Below are 15,266 nucleotides of genomic sequence, written 5' to 3'. Positions count from 1 at the left end.
GCCTTGCTGAATTTTTTATTTTTCTTTGTGGTACTGGGAATCAAACCCAGAGCCTCATGCATGCTAGGGAAGTGTTCTACTGCTGAGCCATACCCTCCTCCCTGATATATATTTCTTTTTTATTTATTTAGTTTTTTTATTGGTGCACTGTATTCATACATCATAATAGGATAAAAAAAAAAACTTTTGTAGACATACATGCACACATCACCCAGTTAGCCCCTACCCGATCCCCACCCCGTTCCCTCCCCATCCCTCCATCCCATGCTTGGCTTAGTGGCTGACATCTAGTATTATAGCAATTTATCCAAAATTAACAATGATAATCTCACAGAACACTTTCATTTGTCTGATACCAAGCTTTTGATGACTTAAAGATAACATTTCAATATTTCTTTTTGCTTTCTTTCTTACCAGAGAATATTTTTTCTTTTTCTTTTTTTTTTTAGGTGAAACTATCATACATTTATTTACTTATTTTTCAGAAAAAAAAATATCCTAATGTGGAATATGGACTCTAGATACCCAAAACGATCTCGAAAAAGAACAAAGCTAGAAGATGTATGTTTTCTGATTTCAAACCATATAAAGCTACAATAATTGAAACAGTGTAGTACAGTTATAAAGGCAGATATATAAACCATTGGAGTTAAATAAAAGCCTAGGGATACATTCTTCCATATATTGTCAAGTTATTTTTGACAAGGTTTCCACGAACATTTGGTGGAGGAAGTAATAATCTTAACTAAATATTGTTGAAAAATAATAATTACATGAAAAAGAATAAAATTGGATCCTTACCTAATGACCATATACAAATATTAACTCAAAATAGATAAAAGACTTAAATATAAATCTTAAGACTATAAACTTTTAGAAGAAAATCTGGGTCATTAAACCTCACAACATTGAAATCGGCAGTGATTTCTTGGATATGATTTCAATGGCACAGGCAACAGAAGGGTAAACAAACTCCCTAAAAATTAAAAAAATATCGTATATCTAAAGACAGTGTAAACAGAGTTAAAAGTTACTGATAAGCCAGGCGTGGTGGCGCACGCTTGTAATCCCAGCATTTGGGAGGCTGAGACCGCTTGTAATCCCAGCATTTGGGAGGCTGAGACCGGAGGATCGCAGTTCGCAGACAGCCTCAGCTACCTAATGAGGCCCTCTGCAACTCAGTGAGACCCGGTTTTAAAATAAAGAATAAAAAATAGGGCAGGGGGTGTCGCTCGTAGGTCGAATGCCCCTGGGTTCCATCCCCAGACCTGCAAAAAAAAAAAAAAAAAGTTACTGATAGAATGGGATAAAATATTTCCAAATGCTATATCTGAAGGTATATTAATATTCCAACTAGAAATCCTAAAAATTAGCAACAATAAAAGCAAACAATACAATTTAGAAATAGGTAAAAGACTAAAATAAATAATGAATCTCCAAAGATAACCAGTTGTCTGTTGGATGGAAAATCTTGTTTCTCTGGTTCTGGTGTGTGTTACCTATTTCTTCTTTGTAGTTAATCTCTTTGAGTATTTTCTCTAGCGCTGGTTTTGAAGACATAAATTCCTTCAGTTTCTGTTTGTCATGGGAGCTTCTTATTTCCCCATCTAATTTGATAGAAAGTTTTGCTGGGTAGGAAATTTTTGGCTGGAAGTTGTTTTCTTTCAGAGTTTGGAATATGTTACTCCAAGCCCTTCTGGCTCTCATGACTTGGTGTGGGAAGTCTGGAGTTCTAATTGGTTTGCCTCTGAAAGTCACTTGGCCCTTTGTTTTTGTTGCCTTTAAGATTCTCTGCTTGGCTTCCACATTGGTCATTTTGACAATTATGTGGCGTGGGGATCCTCTTCTCCAATCCTGTCTAAAGGGGGTTCTATAAGTTTCCTGGACCTGTGTATCGACCTCTTGCTCTATGTTTGGAAAATTTTCTGCTATTACTTCCTTGAAGAGATTGTTGATCCCTTTGCTTTCACCTTCTTTTCCCTCTTCTATTCCAATTATTCTTAGGTTAGCTCTCTTAAAATGGGCCCATATTTCTTCAATGTCAGATTCCTGCTGTTGGATTTTTTTTTCTAATTTAGAAACTATGCATTCATTTTTGAAATGATCATCTTCGAAGAGCAAGATTCTATTCTTCATGTGGTCTAATCAGTTGTTTGTACTTTGAATTGAGGACTTTACTTCATTAATTGCATCCTTTATCTCTTTTTGGCTCTCTCTGAATTCTTTTTGAAACACCTCTATTATTTCTACAGTTATTTTCCTGATTTGATCTTCTAGAAATCTCTGCATTTCTGTTTTATCGGGTTCTGAAGTTGTGTGGTTGTGGGCATTCATTGCTCCATTGTTATTCCTCTTTCCCATGATTTCGGAAGTTTGTGCCTTCTCTGGGTTCTTCCCTTGGGTCACTAAGACTTCACTTAAGGTGCTCTGGATCTCGAGTCTGTGGTATCTCAGTCCCCACTACTCCTTTACTAGGTTGTATCGCAGAGTCTCAGACCCAGGGAGCCAATCGAGGCTGCTTTAGACTATTGGGGGGGGGCCAGGTTGGGCATTCTCCTATGGTGTGATATCTTTGCCACCGCCCCTCCCCCACTGGGTAAAGTCCCTGGGAGTGCAGTACTGGGATTTCTCCTCTGGGGCCACAATTTGACTCACTGTTGTTGAGTGCGCCGATAGAGCTGTAGTGGACTCGGTGAATTCGCTGCTGCTGCTGCTGCCGGTGGCAATATGGTGCCGCTGCCACACCCTCGGCCATGAGGCTGGCGTATTTCTTCTCTGGTTTTGCGCACCGCTCTGAGTCTCTGCAGGGTGTGCTGAGCCCAGCCACTGGGAGCTTTACATGCTCCCTGCGCCGAAAAATCTGCCGAATCCCGCCTGGCTGTTCCACAGCGGCTCACCTCGGCTCGCTGTCTGCCGCTCCTCTCTGGAGCCTGGTGGGCTGTTGAGTGCGTTCGTCTGGAGCCATCTGGTGAACTCGCCGCCGCTGGCAGTAAGGCGCTGCTGCCGCGTCCTTGGGCGTGAGGCCGGCGTATCTCCTCTGTGGCTCTGAGCTCCGTTCTGAGTCCCCCTCTTCTTTGGGGCCTGGTGCTGCAAGGAAAGATGGCGCCCGCCGCTCCACGCCACCGATATATATATTTCTTATTGAAGTTCATGGCTTCTGTTTCATTTAATGAAGCTGGAAGGTTGCATCCATGAGCAGAGGCATTTGACATCTCTCTCTGTTCTTTTGGGTCTAGTAGTCCTGCCTAGTAGTCTCCTGGGCCCCAGGCTTCGCCGCCAGGGCCAAGTGGGGTTCGGGAGGAGACCCACTGACTCTTCCTGTTTTTTGCGCCCACAGTGGAGGTGAAGCCGGTGCTGCCAGGAGCCATGCCCAGCTCCCTGGGGGGTGGCGGCGGAGGCAGCCCCAGCCCTGTGGAGCTGCGGGCGGCTCTGGCCGGGCCTGTGGACCCGGCCTTGCGGGAGCAGCAACTGCAGCAGGAGCTCCTGGCGCTCAAGCAGCAGCAGCAGCTGCAGAAGCAGCTCCTGTTCGCCGAGTTCCAGAAACAGCATGACCACCTGACACGGCAGCATGAGGTCCAGCTGCAGAAGCACCTCAAGGTGAGCGAGGGGGACCTGGGTGCCCAGAGCTGTGACGGTACTGCCGGGAGGGGGGGGGCTCACAGCGCCACCACCACCCCCTGCACCCCTGCAGCAGCAGCAGGAGATGCTGGCAGCCAAGAGGCAGCAGGAGCTGGAGCGGCAGCGGCAGCGGGAGCGGGAGCAGCAAGAGGAGCTGGAGAAGCAGCGGCTGGAGCAGCAGCTGCTCATCCTGCGCAACAAGGAGAAGAGCAAAGAGAGTAAGTCCCTGCCGGGTGGGCAGCAGCCCTCAGCTCCCCGGATTCCTGTCCTGCTTGGCCCCACCCTGGTCCCCACATCCAGGTCAGCCTTGCCCTATCCTGCAGGCGCTATCGCCAGCACCGAGGTGAAGCTGAGGCTCCAGGAATTCCTCTTGTCGAAGTCAAAGGAGCCTACGCCAGGCGGCCTCAACCATTCCCTCCCACAGCATCCCAAATGCTGGTGAGCCTGGGAGGGGGGCGCACAGGGGCCCTGCTCGGGGCTGCCTGGCCTCAGGCTAGCAGGAGCTTCTGCCTTGTGACCACCTTCCACCCCTGGCTCCACTCCTCACTCCCCTCCCAGCAGCCAGTACCTGTCCCTGCGCATGTGCAATGAAATGTTGTGACCCTAGATTCCTGGGCGGCGGGTCCAGTGGCTGGGCTCTAACCTACATCTGCTTCCACCCCCATCCTCAGGGGAGCCCATCATGCTTCTTTGGACCAGAGTTCCCCTCCCCAGAGCGGCCCCCCTGGGACACCTCCTTCCTATAAACTGCCTCTGCTTGGGCCCTATGACAGCCGTGATGACTTTCCCCTCCGAAAAACAGGTGTGTGAGGACCCCGGCCCAGCCTCCAGGGATGTGGCTTCCTGGATAGAATGGAATGAGCAGGGGGTGGAGCTGCAGCTGGGAGTCAGGCCTGACCATGGTCGGTCGGGTGGTGGGTGGATGGACTGGCAGGTGTGTACAGATAAATCTGAGCCTGGCCACCTTCTCTCCAGCTTCTGAGCCCAACTTGAAAGTGCGATCGAGACTAAAACAGAAGGTGGCGGAGAGGAGAAGCAGTCCCCTCCTGCGTCGCAAGGATGGGACAGTTATTAGCACCTTTAAGAAGCGAGCGGTTGAGATCACAGGCGCTGGGCCTGGGGGTAAGGGCTCCTCTCACATGCCTGTGCCGAGGTCTGGGAGTGGGGGTGGCTTGGAGCAGGCCCAGGTGACAGCCGCTTCTCCTGTAGTGTCGTCTGTGTGTAACAGTGCGCCCGGCTCCGGCCCCAGCTCTCCCAACAGCTCCCACGGCACCATCGCTGAGAACGGCTTTACTGGCTCAGTCCCCAACATCCCCACTGAGGTACAAGCCTGGCGGGCCCGGGGTAGGGGGTTAAGGGGAAGACTCTGCTGCTTTCTTTCCCTTGGAAGGAAGAGTTTTGCTCCTGCTGGTCTGACTGAGAGTGCCCTGCAGGGACCTCTCTGCCTGGATGGAGGGTCCTTGCCTGGATGTGGGATTTAACCTACGGGCCCATGAAGGGTTCTGATCTCCCAGTCACCCCAGCTGGAGCTCAGGGTGGGGAGAGCGGGGCACTATTCAGAGTCCTTGGCTCCACCCCAGGCTCTATTTTTGCTGTCCCCCTCACCTGCTCTTATGCCCGTCTCTCTGCCTGCTCCCCAGATGCTTCCCCAGCACCGGGCCCTCCCTCTGGACAGCTCCCCCAACCAGTTCAACCTCTACCCGTCTCCCTCTCTGCCCAACATCTCCCTAGGGCTGCAGGCCACCGTCACCGTCACCAACTCGCACCTCACCGTAAGTGCAGGGCGCACACCCCGTCCTCCCTCCTGTGTTGAGGTTATTGTCCCTGCGTGTTCCAGCTGGCGCTTTCGCCTTCCCAAGGCCCCGAGGGAGAGCAGATGCTCCTGCCCAGAGCAAGGGGGTGGGCGGAGGGTGGATGAGGGACTCTGCCCCGAGTCCCTGCCTTATCTCCTGTCTGCCTCCCGCCCCTTGCCAGGCCTCTCCGAAGCTGTCAACGCAGCAGGAGGCCGAGAGGCAGGCCCTCCAGTCCCTGCGGCAGGGTAGCACGCTGACTGGCAAGTTCATGAGCACATCCTCTATCCCTGGCTGCCTACTGGGTGTGGCGCTGGAGGGCGACACCAGCCCGCACGGGCACGCCTCCCTGCTGCAGCATGTGCTGCTGCTGGAGCAGGCCCGGCAGCAGAGCACCCTTATTGCTGGTGAGTGGGCAGGCGGCTGTGCCAGGGAGAGGGCACGCAGCCCCGCTGGGGGATCAAGGCAGAACCAGTCATCAGGGAGAAGCAGCCAGGGGATACTCTCCATCCCTGCTGCAGCCCTTATCAGATCGCTGGTTTCTTCCACATTCTGGAAACATCAAGTACCTGAAGAATCTGCTGCTATTGTGAAGTTCATGTTCCAGAGCAGCACTGTCCAGTGGCAACATCAAAATAAAAATAAGCCACGCATGGTGGTACACACCTATAATTTCAGTACTTGGGAGGCTGAGACAGGAGGATTGCAGGTTTGAGGACAGCCTCAGCAAGTAGTGAGACTTATCAACCTAGTGAGACCCTGTTTCAAAATAAATAAAATAGGGCTTGGCGTAGCTCGAAGGTAGAATGCCTCTGAGTTCAATCCCCAGTACCACACACAGACACAACTAAGTAAATAAAACAAAAATAAGCTGGGTGTGGTGGCACACACTTGTAATCCCAGTATTTGGGAGGCTGAGACAGGAGGATCACAGATTGAAGCCAGCCTCTCCAATGTAGCAAGGCCCCTTCACAACTTCGTGAGACTCTGTTTCCAAATAAGAAATAAAGTTGGTTATTTTTGAAACAGGGTTTCTCTAAATTGCTGCAGGGGGGGGGGGCTCACTTACTAGCTGAGGCTAGCCACAAACCTGTGACTTCCTGTCTCAGACTCCTGAGTCCTGGGATTACAAATGTGTGCTACTAGGCCTGGCTTTTTTTTTTTTTTTAATTGTACTACAGATTGAATTTAGGGATATTCTACCTCTGAGCAATACCCCCAGTCCTTTTTATTTTATTTTGAAATAAATATTTATTTTGAAATAAAAAGGGCTAGAGATGTAGCTCAAAGGTAGAATGCCTCTGGGTTCAGTCCCCACTGTCACACACAAAAATGAAGGAAAGAAACAGGGACTACATAGGTTGCTGAGTCTTACTCCATTGCTGAGGCTGTCCTCAAACCTGCAAACCTCCTGTCTCAGTTTTCCAAATACTAGAATTAAGCATAGAATTAATTTCATAATGTATATTTAATATATCTATAATATTACTTTTTTTGGTGGTGCTGGGGATTGAACCCAGGGGCATTCTACCTTTGAACTATACCCACAGCCTGACTTTTTATTCTTTTTGTGTGTGTACGTGTGGTACTGAGGTTCCTGGAAACCCTTCTACCTCCGGGCTACACTCCCAGACCTACTTTTTTAATATTTTTATTTGGAAACAGGGTCTCAAGCCAGCAAGGCTGGCTTCAAACCAGCGCGATCCTCCTGTCTCCACCTCCCAAGCACGAGGATTACAAGCGTGTGCCACCACGCCCGGCCTTATTCTTTATTTTTTAAACAGGATCTGATTGAGTTGTAGAGAGGTTCACTAAGTAGCTGAGGCCGTCCAGAACTGTGATCCTCTTGTCTCAGCCTCACAAATTCTGGGATTACAAGCGAGTGCCACCATGCCTAGTTATCCCTGGGCATTCTAACTCAGAGCTATACCCCAAACTCTATTTTTCATTTTGATTGTAAAATAGGACCTAAGTTGATAAGTCTCACTACTTGCTGAGACTGTCCTCGAACCTGTGATCCTCTTGTCTCAGCCTCCTAAGTATTCAGATTATAGGCGTGTGCTACCACGCCTGGCATATTACCATTTTAACATTTAGTAAAAGCCAGGCGTGTTGGCACACGCTTGTAATCCCAGCATTCAGGAGGCTAAGACAGGTGGATCATGGTTCGTGGACAGCCTCAGGTACTTAAGTGAGGCCCTCTGCAACTCAATCAGATCCTGTTTAAAAAATAAAGAATAAAAAATAGGGCAGGGAGTATAGCTCAGAGGTTGAATGCATCCCCAGATCCGGAAAAAAAAATATCACTTAGTAAAGATTGAGTTATCACTGAAGAATTTTACTTCTTGTCTCATACTAAGTCTTTGGAATCCAGTGTATATTTCACACTTATGGCATGTGTCAATCTAGACCATGTTTCAGGGGCGCATATGGCTATGGCCAGCGAGCCCTTAAGTACCTACCAGTAGCGGTCTGCTGGGAAGATCCATGATCCTGGCCACAGGGCTTTGCAGCCTACTTATATCCATGGAGGGTGGTGTTCAGAGAGGCTTATTGCAACTGGAGAGGACTAGTCACTGTTCGTGCACATAGAGGGCTTAGTGCACACATAGATGACATGTGCACTAAGTTAAGCAAATGGAAGGGAGAGAATGTTGAATTCAGGAAGGCTTGCTGGAAGCTGTGAGACTGTTCATTTGTGGGGAGGAAGAAGAATGGGGCTCAGGTTTGGGGACAGGATGCCTCAGGCCCATCAGAGGTTTTTCTGAGTACGTAGGAGGTTTTTCTGAGTACGTAGGAGGTGGTGTCCTAGAAGGGGAACACTGGATGGGATGAATGTGGGCCTCATGCCCTGCCAATGGCACATCCTCCCCTCCCTGTCTCCGTAGTGCCGCTCCATGGTCAGTCCCCATTGGTGACGGGTGAACGCGTGGCCACTAGCATGCGGACAGTGGGCAAGCTCCCACGCCACCGGCCCCTGAGCCGCACACAGTCCTCGCCGCTGCCACAGAGTCCCCAGGCCCTGCAGCAGCTGGTCATGCAACAGCAGCACCAGCAGTTCCTGGAGAAGCAGAAGCAGCAGCAGCTGCAGCTGGGCAAGGTGTGTCCGGAGAGCAGATGTCCTGGGGCGGTGCCCAGGAGAAATCCAGACCAACAGGGAGGGACGGGGACCGAGCCCGGGGCTGCGGCTGGGCCTGGGAAGGGTGTCTGCTCAGAGGAGCCACCTTGCGTTTTCCTAATTCACGCAGAAACTCTGGGAGCTGCCTGGGAGAAGGGAGGGAAGGATGGACCATTCTGGGGTACAGGCTGCACAGCTGCCACCCCACTGACGTGCCCCTGCTTTCCACTCCCAGATCCTCACCAAGACAGGGGAGCTGCCAAGGCAGCCCACCACCCACCCTGAGGAGACAGAGGAGGAGCTGACGGAGCAGCAGGAGGCCTTGTTGGGGGAGGGAGCCCTGTCCATGCCCCGGGAAGGCTCCACGGAGAGTGAGAGCACACAGGAGGACCTAGAGGAGGAGGGAGAGGAGGAGGAGGCCGAGGAAGAAGAGGAGGATTGTATCCAAGTCAAGGACGAGGAGGGGGACAGTGGCCCCGAGGAGGGCCCCGACTTGGAGGAGTCCAGTGCTGGTTATAAAAAGGTGCCTCCCCCGGGCCTGGCCCCAGCCCTTGGTCCCACCCCTCTGCCCACCCTCCCTGGCCCTCTCCCCACCGTGCGCTGCTGGGCTGGCTGTGCAGGAGCAGCCTTGGAAGAGAGCGGAGGGGAGGAGAGAGGCCGGGAGTGAGTGGAAGGGAGGGGCCGCTCGTGTGGTCCCCAAGCTGTGCCTCTGCTCGTCTGCCAGCCCCCCCATCTGTGCCTGCCCCCGCCTCTCTGCTTGTGTGTGTGCGCGCGCGCACGCACGTGGCCTGTGTGTATCTGCGTTAGTGCCTGCGTCGGCCGCCTGTGCGTCGGTCTCTGCGTGCATGTGCGAGTGTGTACACACACGCCCCCGCTGTTACTACAGTCTCTGCAAGCGCCTTGCGCTCTGCTCACTCCATTCATTTCCTTGCGGACACAGCTGAGCCCTCCGGGCCTGACTCATCCCGCCCGCGCCGCCCCCGTCCTCTTACCTCAATGCTACTCTCTGGTGTGACTCATCTCATCCCCCCATCCCTCCCATCTCCTCAGAGATGGCGAGGCTGAAGTGTCTCCTGTCCCTGGAGGGAGCAGTGGGAGGAGGTGGAGGAGCTGGGCAGGAGGAGGGCTGGACTAGGGCCCCGGAGGTTGCTTGCCCTCACTCCTACCCGGACTGAGCCTCACCGGGCTCTTTTCTACTCCTCCCCAGCTCTTCCCGGATGCCCAGCAGCTGCAGCCACTACAGGTGTACCAGGCACCCCTCAGCCTGGCCACTGTGCCCCACCAGGCCCTGGGCCGCACCCAGTCCTCCCCAGCCGCCCCTGGGGGCATGAAGAGCCCCCCAGACCAGCCCACCAAGCACCTCTTCACCACAGGTGGGCCAGGGGGCCTGTACGTGGTATCTTGGGCCCCTCAGACATCCTGCAGGAAGGGAAAGTGGCCCTTCATCTCTCCTGTGCCCCACAGCTATTCAGAGCAGTATGAAGAGCCAGTGTCAAGTGACCTACCTGCCGGGCAGCACTGTTTTCTGCCCACCCCCACAGGCACCTGATTTCACACCGTTGCCCCGCCAGCTCTGAAGCCCTGGGTGCCGAGCACCACTGTCTACGGGGCTTTGCCTTCCTAGCTTCCTCTCCTCCCTGGAAGGTGGAGATTGAGGCCTTACGGGGTTCTGAAGCTTCCACATGCCGGGCTGAAGGGGCACAGGCTTGCCCAAGGATGTGCCCAGGGGTGAGGGTAGTGGAAGGGCACCATGAACAAAGACCAGAAATGGTGGCAGGGGGTCAAAACAGGGCAGCCTCCTTGGGCTCCAGGCACTGGAGGCTTCTGGCTGGTGGCACCAAGACAGACACCTCTAGAGGAGAGCAAAGGGGCACACTGGTGCATGCCTGTCAACCTAGTGGCTGGGAGGCTGAGGATTGCAAGTTTGAGGCCAGCCTCAGCAATTTAGGAAGATATTGTTTAAAAAAAAAAAAAGCCAGGTGTGATGGTGCATGTTTGTAATCCCAGCATTTGAGAGGCTGAGACAGGAGGGTCACAGTTTGCAGACAGCCTCAGCTATTTAGTGAGGCAGGCCCTTTGCAACTCAGTGAGACCCTCTTTCAAAGTAAAGAATAAAAAACAGGCTCAGAGGTAGAATCCCCCTGGGTTCCATCCCCAGTACTGCAAAAAATAAATAAGTAAATTAATTAATTAATTTAAAAAAGAGCCAGGTGTGGTGGTGCATGTTTCTGATCCTGTTATTTGGGAGGCTGAGACAGGAGGATCACTGGTTCCAGGAGACTCAAGTAGTGAGACTCTCACCAACTTAATGAAACCCTGTATCTAAATAAAAATAGGGCTGGGGGGGGCTGTAGCTCAGAGGTAGAGTGCCCCAGTCACACATGAGGAGGAGAGAAGAAGCAGGTGTGTAGAAGGGTGGCCAGGATGGCGGGGGGCAGGTGTGTGGGTGGGGAGCTGGGCTGAGGGTCTTGCCCAGAGCGTGCTGGCTGACAGGAGGGTCTGTGCCCAGGCGTGGTCTACGACACGTTCATGCTGAAGCACCAGTGCATGTGTGGAGACACACACGTGCACCCCGAGCACGCCGGCCGCATCCAGAGCATCTGGTCCCGGCTGCAGGAGACCGGCCTGCTTAGCAAGTGTGAGGTGAGGAGCCCCTTCTCCAACTCCAGCTCTAGGCAGCCAGAGCTCTTCTCTCCCCTTCTAGTGAGGTCACTCCTTCGCCCCGGCCCTCAGGCCAGGCTCCCAGCCACCCCCTAGGTCCAGCCCTGTGTCCTGTTCCCCACATGGTCCTGAGCCAAATAGGGGGAGAGCCCTTAAAGTGGGGTTCTCAGGAACCAGGGCCTAATTCCTTAAAACCCTTTGGGTTTCCTAAGGCCAGAAGGTGGCTGTGTGGGTGCCGGGCTGTGGGAGAGGGAGGCCGCGGGCATCGGAGGGCTGCTGACCTCTCACTGGCGCCTGCCCTCCCCTGGCAGCGGATCCGGGGTCGCAAAGCCACGCTGGAGGAGATCCAGACGGTGCACTCCGAATATCACACCCTGCTCTACGGGACCAGCCCCCTCAACCGGCAGAAGCTGGACAGCAAGAAGCTGCTTGGTGAGCCCACAGGGGGCAGCCCGGGGGTCTGCTGTCTCACAGGAATGAGGACTGTCAGGAAGACTACCTGTCCAGGCTAGGCATGGGGTCGTGATGGGCCCAGGCTATCCCCTGGACACAGGGGCACACTTGCCCAGGCACACACCTCCAGAGGGTGCCATTGACACCGCATGCTGGAGGGCCCAGGCAGGGCGGAAGGTGATCTCTGTTGGGGTGGTGGTTGCTTTGCTCTTCTCGGCCGGCAATACCTCTGCCTTCTGTCCCCAACATCCTACCGACATCTTACCAAACAGTTCCCTGAGTTTGGGAAACAGTTTCTAACTGGTGTGGACTGCAGAGGCCTGGCCTCCGCTGGAGTCTGAGCCTTCCTTTTCTGTGGCTGAGCTCACTGCCCTCTGCAGAGCCTGACCGTAGCCCTGGCAGTTGAAGCAACTTGCAGAGTAGCTCTGTCCCTCCTTCCCGCAGGCCCCATCAGCCAGAAGATGTACGCCATGCTGCCTTGTGGGGGCATCGGGGTGAGTAGGGTGCATACCGGCTGATTTTGTGGGCGGTGGTTCTCCTTCAGTCCCTCCCTTCCTGCCCGCCGTGACCAGTGCCCTCTGTCTAGGTGTCCATCCCTTCTTGCCTCCCCTTAGCAGGGGGCATGCTAAAGCCTGCTTCCCTGCCCCTGCAGGTGGACAGTGACACTGTATGGAACGAGATGCACTCCTCCAGTGCTGTGCGCATGGCGGTGGGCTGCCTGTTAGAGCTGGCCTTCAAGGTAGCTGCAGGAGAGCTCAAGGTGAGCTTGTCCTGAATCCCCAGGAGCAAGGGCAGCCTTGGCTAACCCCATAGGGAGGCATTGTCCTTTGCAGCTTGAACTGGAGAGGGTGCCAGGTGGGGAAAGGTGCCAGCTCCTGAGGTGGGGTTAAGGGGCCCGAGGGACTGACAGGCACTAATGCCAGGTGCTCTCATGGGTGTCTCAAAGCAGAAGCTACCTGCCCTTAGTGATTGGCAGTCCTATTGGTGCATTGAATTCATCCGCAATTTTCTGATCTGTGCTCCCTTCCCTGCCTGGCTTACGCTTCTCTTTTTCTGTGTCCATCCTGCCACCTTGCTTTCTTGCCTCTCGTCTCTGTCCCTTTGCTTGCACCTCTTCAGAATGGATTTGCCATCATCCGGCCCCCAGGACACCATGCCGAGGAGTCCACAGCCATGTGAGTGCTGCCCCGTCCCTCCCTGGGCCCGCCCAGCCCTTCCTGTCATTTGCTCTGAAGCAGCCTGGCTTCCCTCCTAAGCTGACCTCCCCACCCCTTTCTCCCCCACCCCCCTCAGGGGCTTCTGCTTCTTCAACTCCGTAGCCATCACAGCTAAACTCCTGCAGCAGAAGTTGAACGTGGGCAAGGTCCTCATCGTGGACTGGGTAGGTGGTGGGCTGCAGCGCTCGGCCAGGGTGGTCAGAGCTGGGCTATGGTGGTCTTCCAGAAGCTCCCCTCCCCCCAGGCAGCCCACTCTGCCTCAGGCTGGCACCGGAGCTGGCTCCCTGGTCTCACATCCCGATGACGGTGACAAACCTTACATCCCCTTTTCTGGATCAGTAGCCCAGTCCTCAGGTTCCACTAGGACTCCCTTCTCTCCGCTTTGGCTTTCCCCAGCAGCCTTGAGCACCTGAGGGATTTCCTACCCCGAACAGGTGTGCCCCCACCACTGCGAGAAGCCACTTTTCTCCCCAGTCGTGATCGGGGGCTGTGTGTCAAGAACCCAACCAGCACTTGACACGCGGTGCTGTTCACATCCACTTCCAGTAGTAAGAACTAGGATGAAGGCACTGTTGGGTGGCCTGGTCGCTTAGCCAGGGATGCCACACTCCTGCTCTGCTGCCATCGGTGTCCTCAGACCTTGCCCCAGCAGCAGAGGGAAAGGTGTATATCACACCCTGAGCCCCAGGAGGTCGCCAGGGCAAAACTTTCAGAACCAAATTTTGGCTTAAAAATTCATTTGAGCAGGGTGTAGTGGCGCATGCCTGTAATCCCAGCATTTGGGAGGATGAGACGGGATCCAGGTTCACGGACAGCCTCAGCTACTTAGTGAAACTTGCCACAATTTAGGGAGACCCTGTTTCAAAATGAAGAATAAAAACATCGGGCTGGGGGTGTAGCTGAGAGGTAGAATGTCCCAGGGTTCAATCCCCAGCACAACACACACACAAAAAAAATTCATTTGAGCAGGATGTAGTGGTACACACTTGTAATCCCAGTATTTGGGAGACTGAGACAAGGCTCTCAGGTTCAAAGAGCCTCAGCAGCTTAGGCTCTTAATAACTTAGTGAGACCCTGTTTGCAAATACAAAAATAAAATAGGCCTGAGGGTATAGCTAGGAGGTAGAAGGCTCTACGTTTCTCCCCTGATACCCTGCCAGAATTTCATTTAAATGCTAAATCCTTCTTCAGAATCGATCTGCTTGTTTTAAATTCCTTAGTGGGAGCCTGGCATGGTGGCGCATGCTTGTAATCCCTGCACTTGGGAGGCTGGCTGAGACAGGAGGATTGCATGGGTTTGAAGCCAGCCTCAGCTACTTAGTGAGGCTCTCAGCAACTTAGTGAGACCCTTTTTCCAAATAAAATATAAAATAGGTCTAGTAGTATGCCTGGAGGTAGAAAGTGCCTGGGTTCTATCCCCAGTACCACCAAAAAAAAAAAAAAAAAAAAAAGAAAAAGAAAAAGAAAAGAAAACATCAGATACTAAATTCCTTAGTGGGCCTGGCATTGGTGGTGCACGCTTGTAATCCCTGCACTTGGGAGGCTGAGACAGGAGGATCATGCAAGTTCGAAGCCAGCCTCAGCTACTTAGTGAAGCTTTTAACAACTTAGTGAGACCCTGTTTCCAAAGAAAATATAAAATAGATATGGGAGTGTATACCGGAGGTAGAAGGCCCCTGGGTTTCACCCCCAGTACCACTAAAAAATAAATAAATAAATTCATTAGTGGACCTAATGTTTCATTCTAACACTGTTCATCGGAACATAGGTCCTGCAGAGAGTTAGACCAGGTTTATCCCATGGCTTTGTACAGCCCCTCTGTGCCACCACATTTTATCTATTTTTTGTGTGTGTGTGTGTGGTACTGGGGGTGGAAAACAGGGGCTTTCTGCCTCCAGGCTATTACTCTCAGACCTATTTTTATATTTTATTTGGAAACAGGGTCTCACTAAGTAGCTTAGAGCCTCACTAAGTAGCTGAGGTTGTCTTCGAACCTGTGTGATCCTCCTGTCTCAGCCTCCCAAGCGTTGGGAAGGCAGGGATTACAAGTATGCGCCACCAAGCCCGGCTATTTACTTATTTATTTTTTTGGTGGTACTGAGGATGGAACCCTTCTATCTCCGGGCTACTCCCAGACCTATTTTATATTTTATTTGGAAACAGGGTCTCTTAAGCCAGCAAGGCTGGCTTCGAACCTGTGCCATCCTCCTGTCTCTGCCTCCTAAGCGTGGGGGTTACAAGCGTGCGCCACCACGCTCAGCATGGCGCCACATTTTAGAGGTGCAGACCTCCATTAGAGAAGCAGGGGTCAGGCCATCCTGTGTGAGCAGAGTGCAGAGGCCCTGGAGCCACATATGGAATTTTGACCTTGGAGGAAAAGCTTGGGCCATTTTCCTGATGTTTCTGCCT

The 15,266-nt window shown here is 52.8% G+C and overlaps 1 protein-coding gene across 4 annotated transcripts in view; it reads left to right on the top strand.

Moving 5' to 3' along the window:
- Nucleotides 1–15,266, top strand: part of HDAC5 (histone deacetylase 5) — a gene marked incomplete at both ends in the record, with an annotated part of 40,244 nt that overhangs the window by 22,414 nt on the left and 2,564 nt on the right. For 2 of the 4 annotated variants that reach the window (XM_080712408.1, XM_080712406.1), the window contains 17 exons: nt 3,338–3,597; nt 3,692–3,836; nt 3,942–4,056; nt 4,290–4,420; nt 4,594–4,740; nt 4,828–4,940; nt 5,259–5,390; nt 5,593–5,815; nt 8,297–8,508; nt 8,762–9,049; nt 9,734–9,899; nt 11,036–11,169; nt 11,499–11,619; nt 12,085–12,134; nt 12,293–12,400; nt 12,760–12,815; nt 12,934–13,021. In XM_080712408.1, coding sequence (XP_080568534.1) covers nt 3,338–3,597; nt 3,692–3,836; nt 3,942–4,056; nt 4,290–4,420; nt 4,594–4,740; nt 4,828–4,940; nt 5,259–5,390; nt 5,593–5,815; nt 8,297–8,508; nt 8,762–9,049; nt 9,734–9,899; nt 11,036–11,169; nt 11,499–11,619; nt 12,085–12,134; nt 12,293–12,400; nt 12,760–12,815; nt 12,934–13,021 — 2,489 coding nt within the window. Of the gene's footprint in view, nt 1–3,337; nt 3,617–3,662; nt 3,837–3,941; nt 4,057–4,289; nt 4,421–4,593; nt 4,741–4,827; nt 4,941–5,258; nt 5,391–5,592; nt 5,816–8,296; nt 8,509–8,761; nt 9,050–9,733; nt 9,900–11,035; nt 11,170–11,498; nt 11,620–12,084; nt 12,135–12,292; nt 12,401–12,759; nt 12,816–12,933; nt 13,022–15,266 lie in introns of all 4 variants that reach the window. The other 2 variants (XM_080712409.1, XM_080712407.1) reach the window with 2 other exon arrangements.

The sequence above is a fragment of the Muscardinus avellanarius genome (genome assembly GCF_963383645.1).
Source record: "Muscardinus avellanarius genome assembly, chromosome: 16".
NCBI lineage: Eukaryota > Metazoa > Chordata > Mammalia > Rodentia > Gliridae > Muscardinus > Muscardinus avellanarius.
Note: the sequence above shows the minus strand (reverse complement) of the source record. Positions and strands in the feature narration are given on the sequence as shown.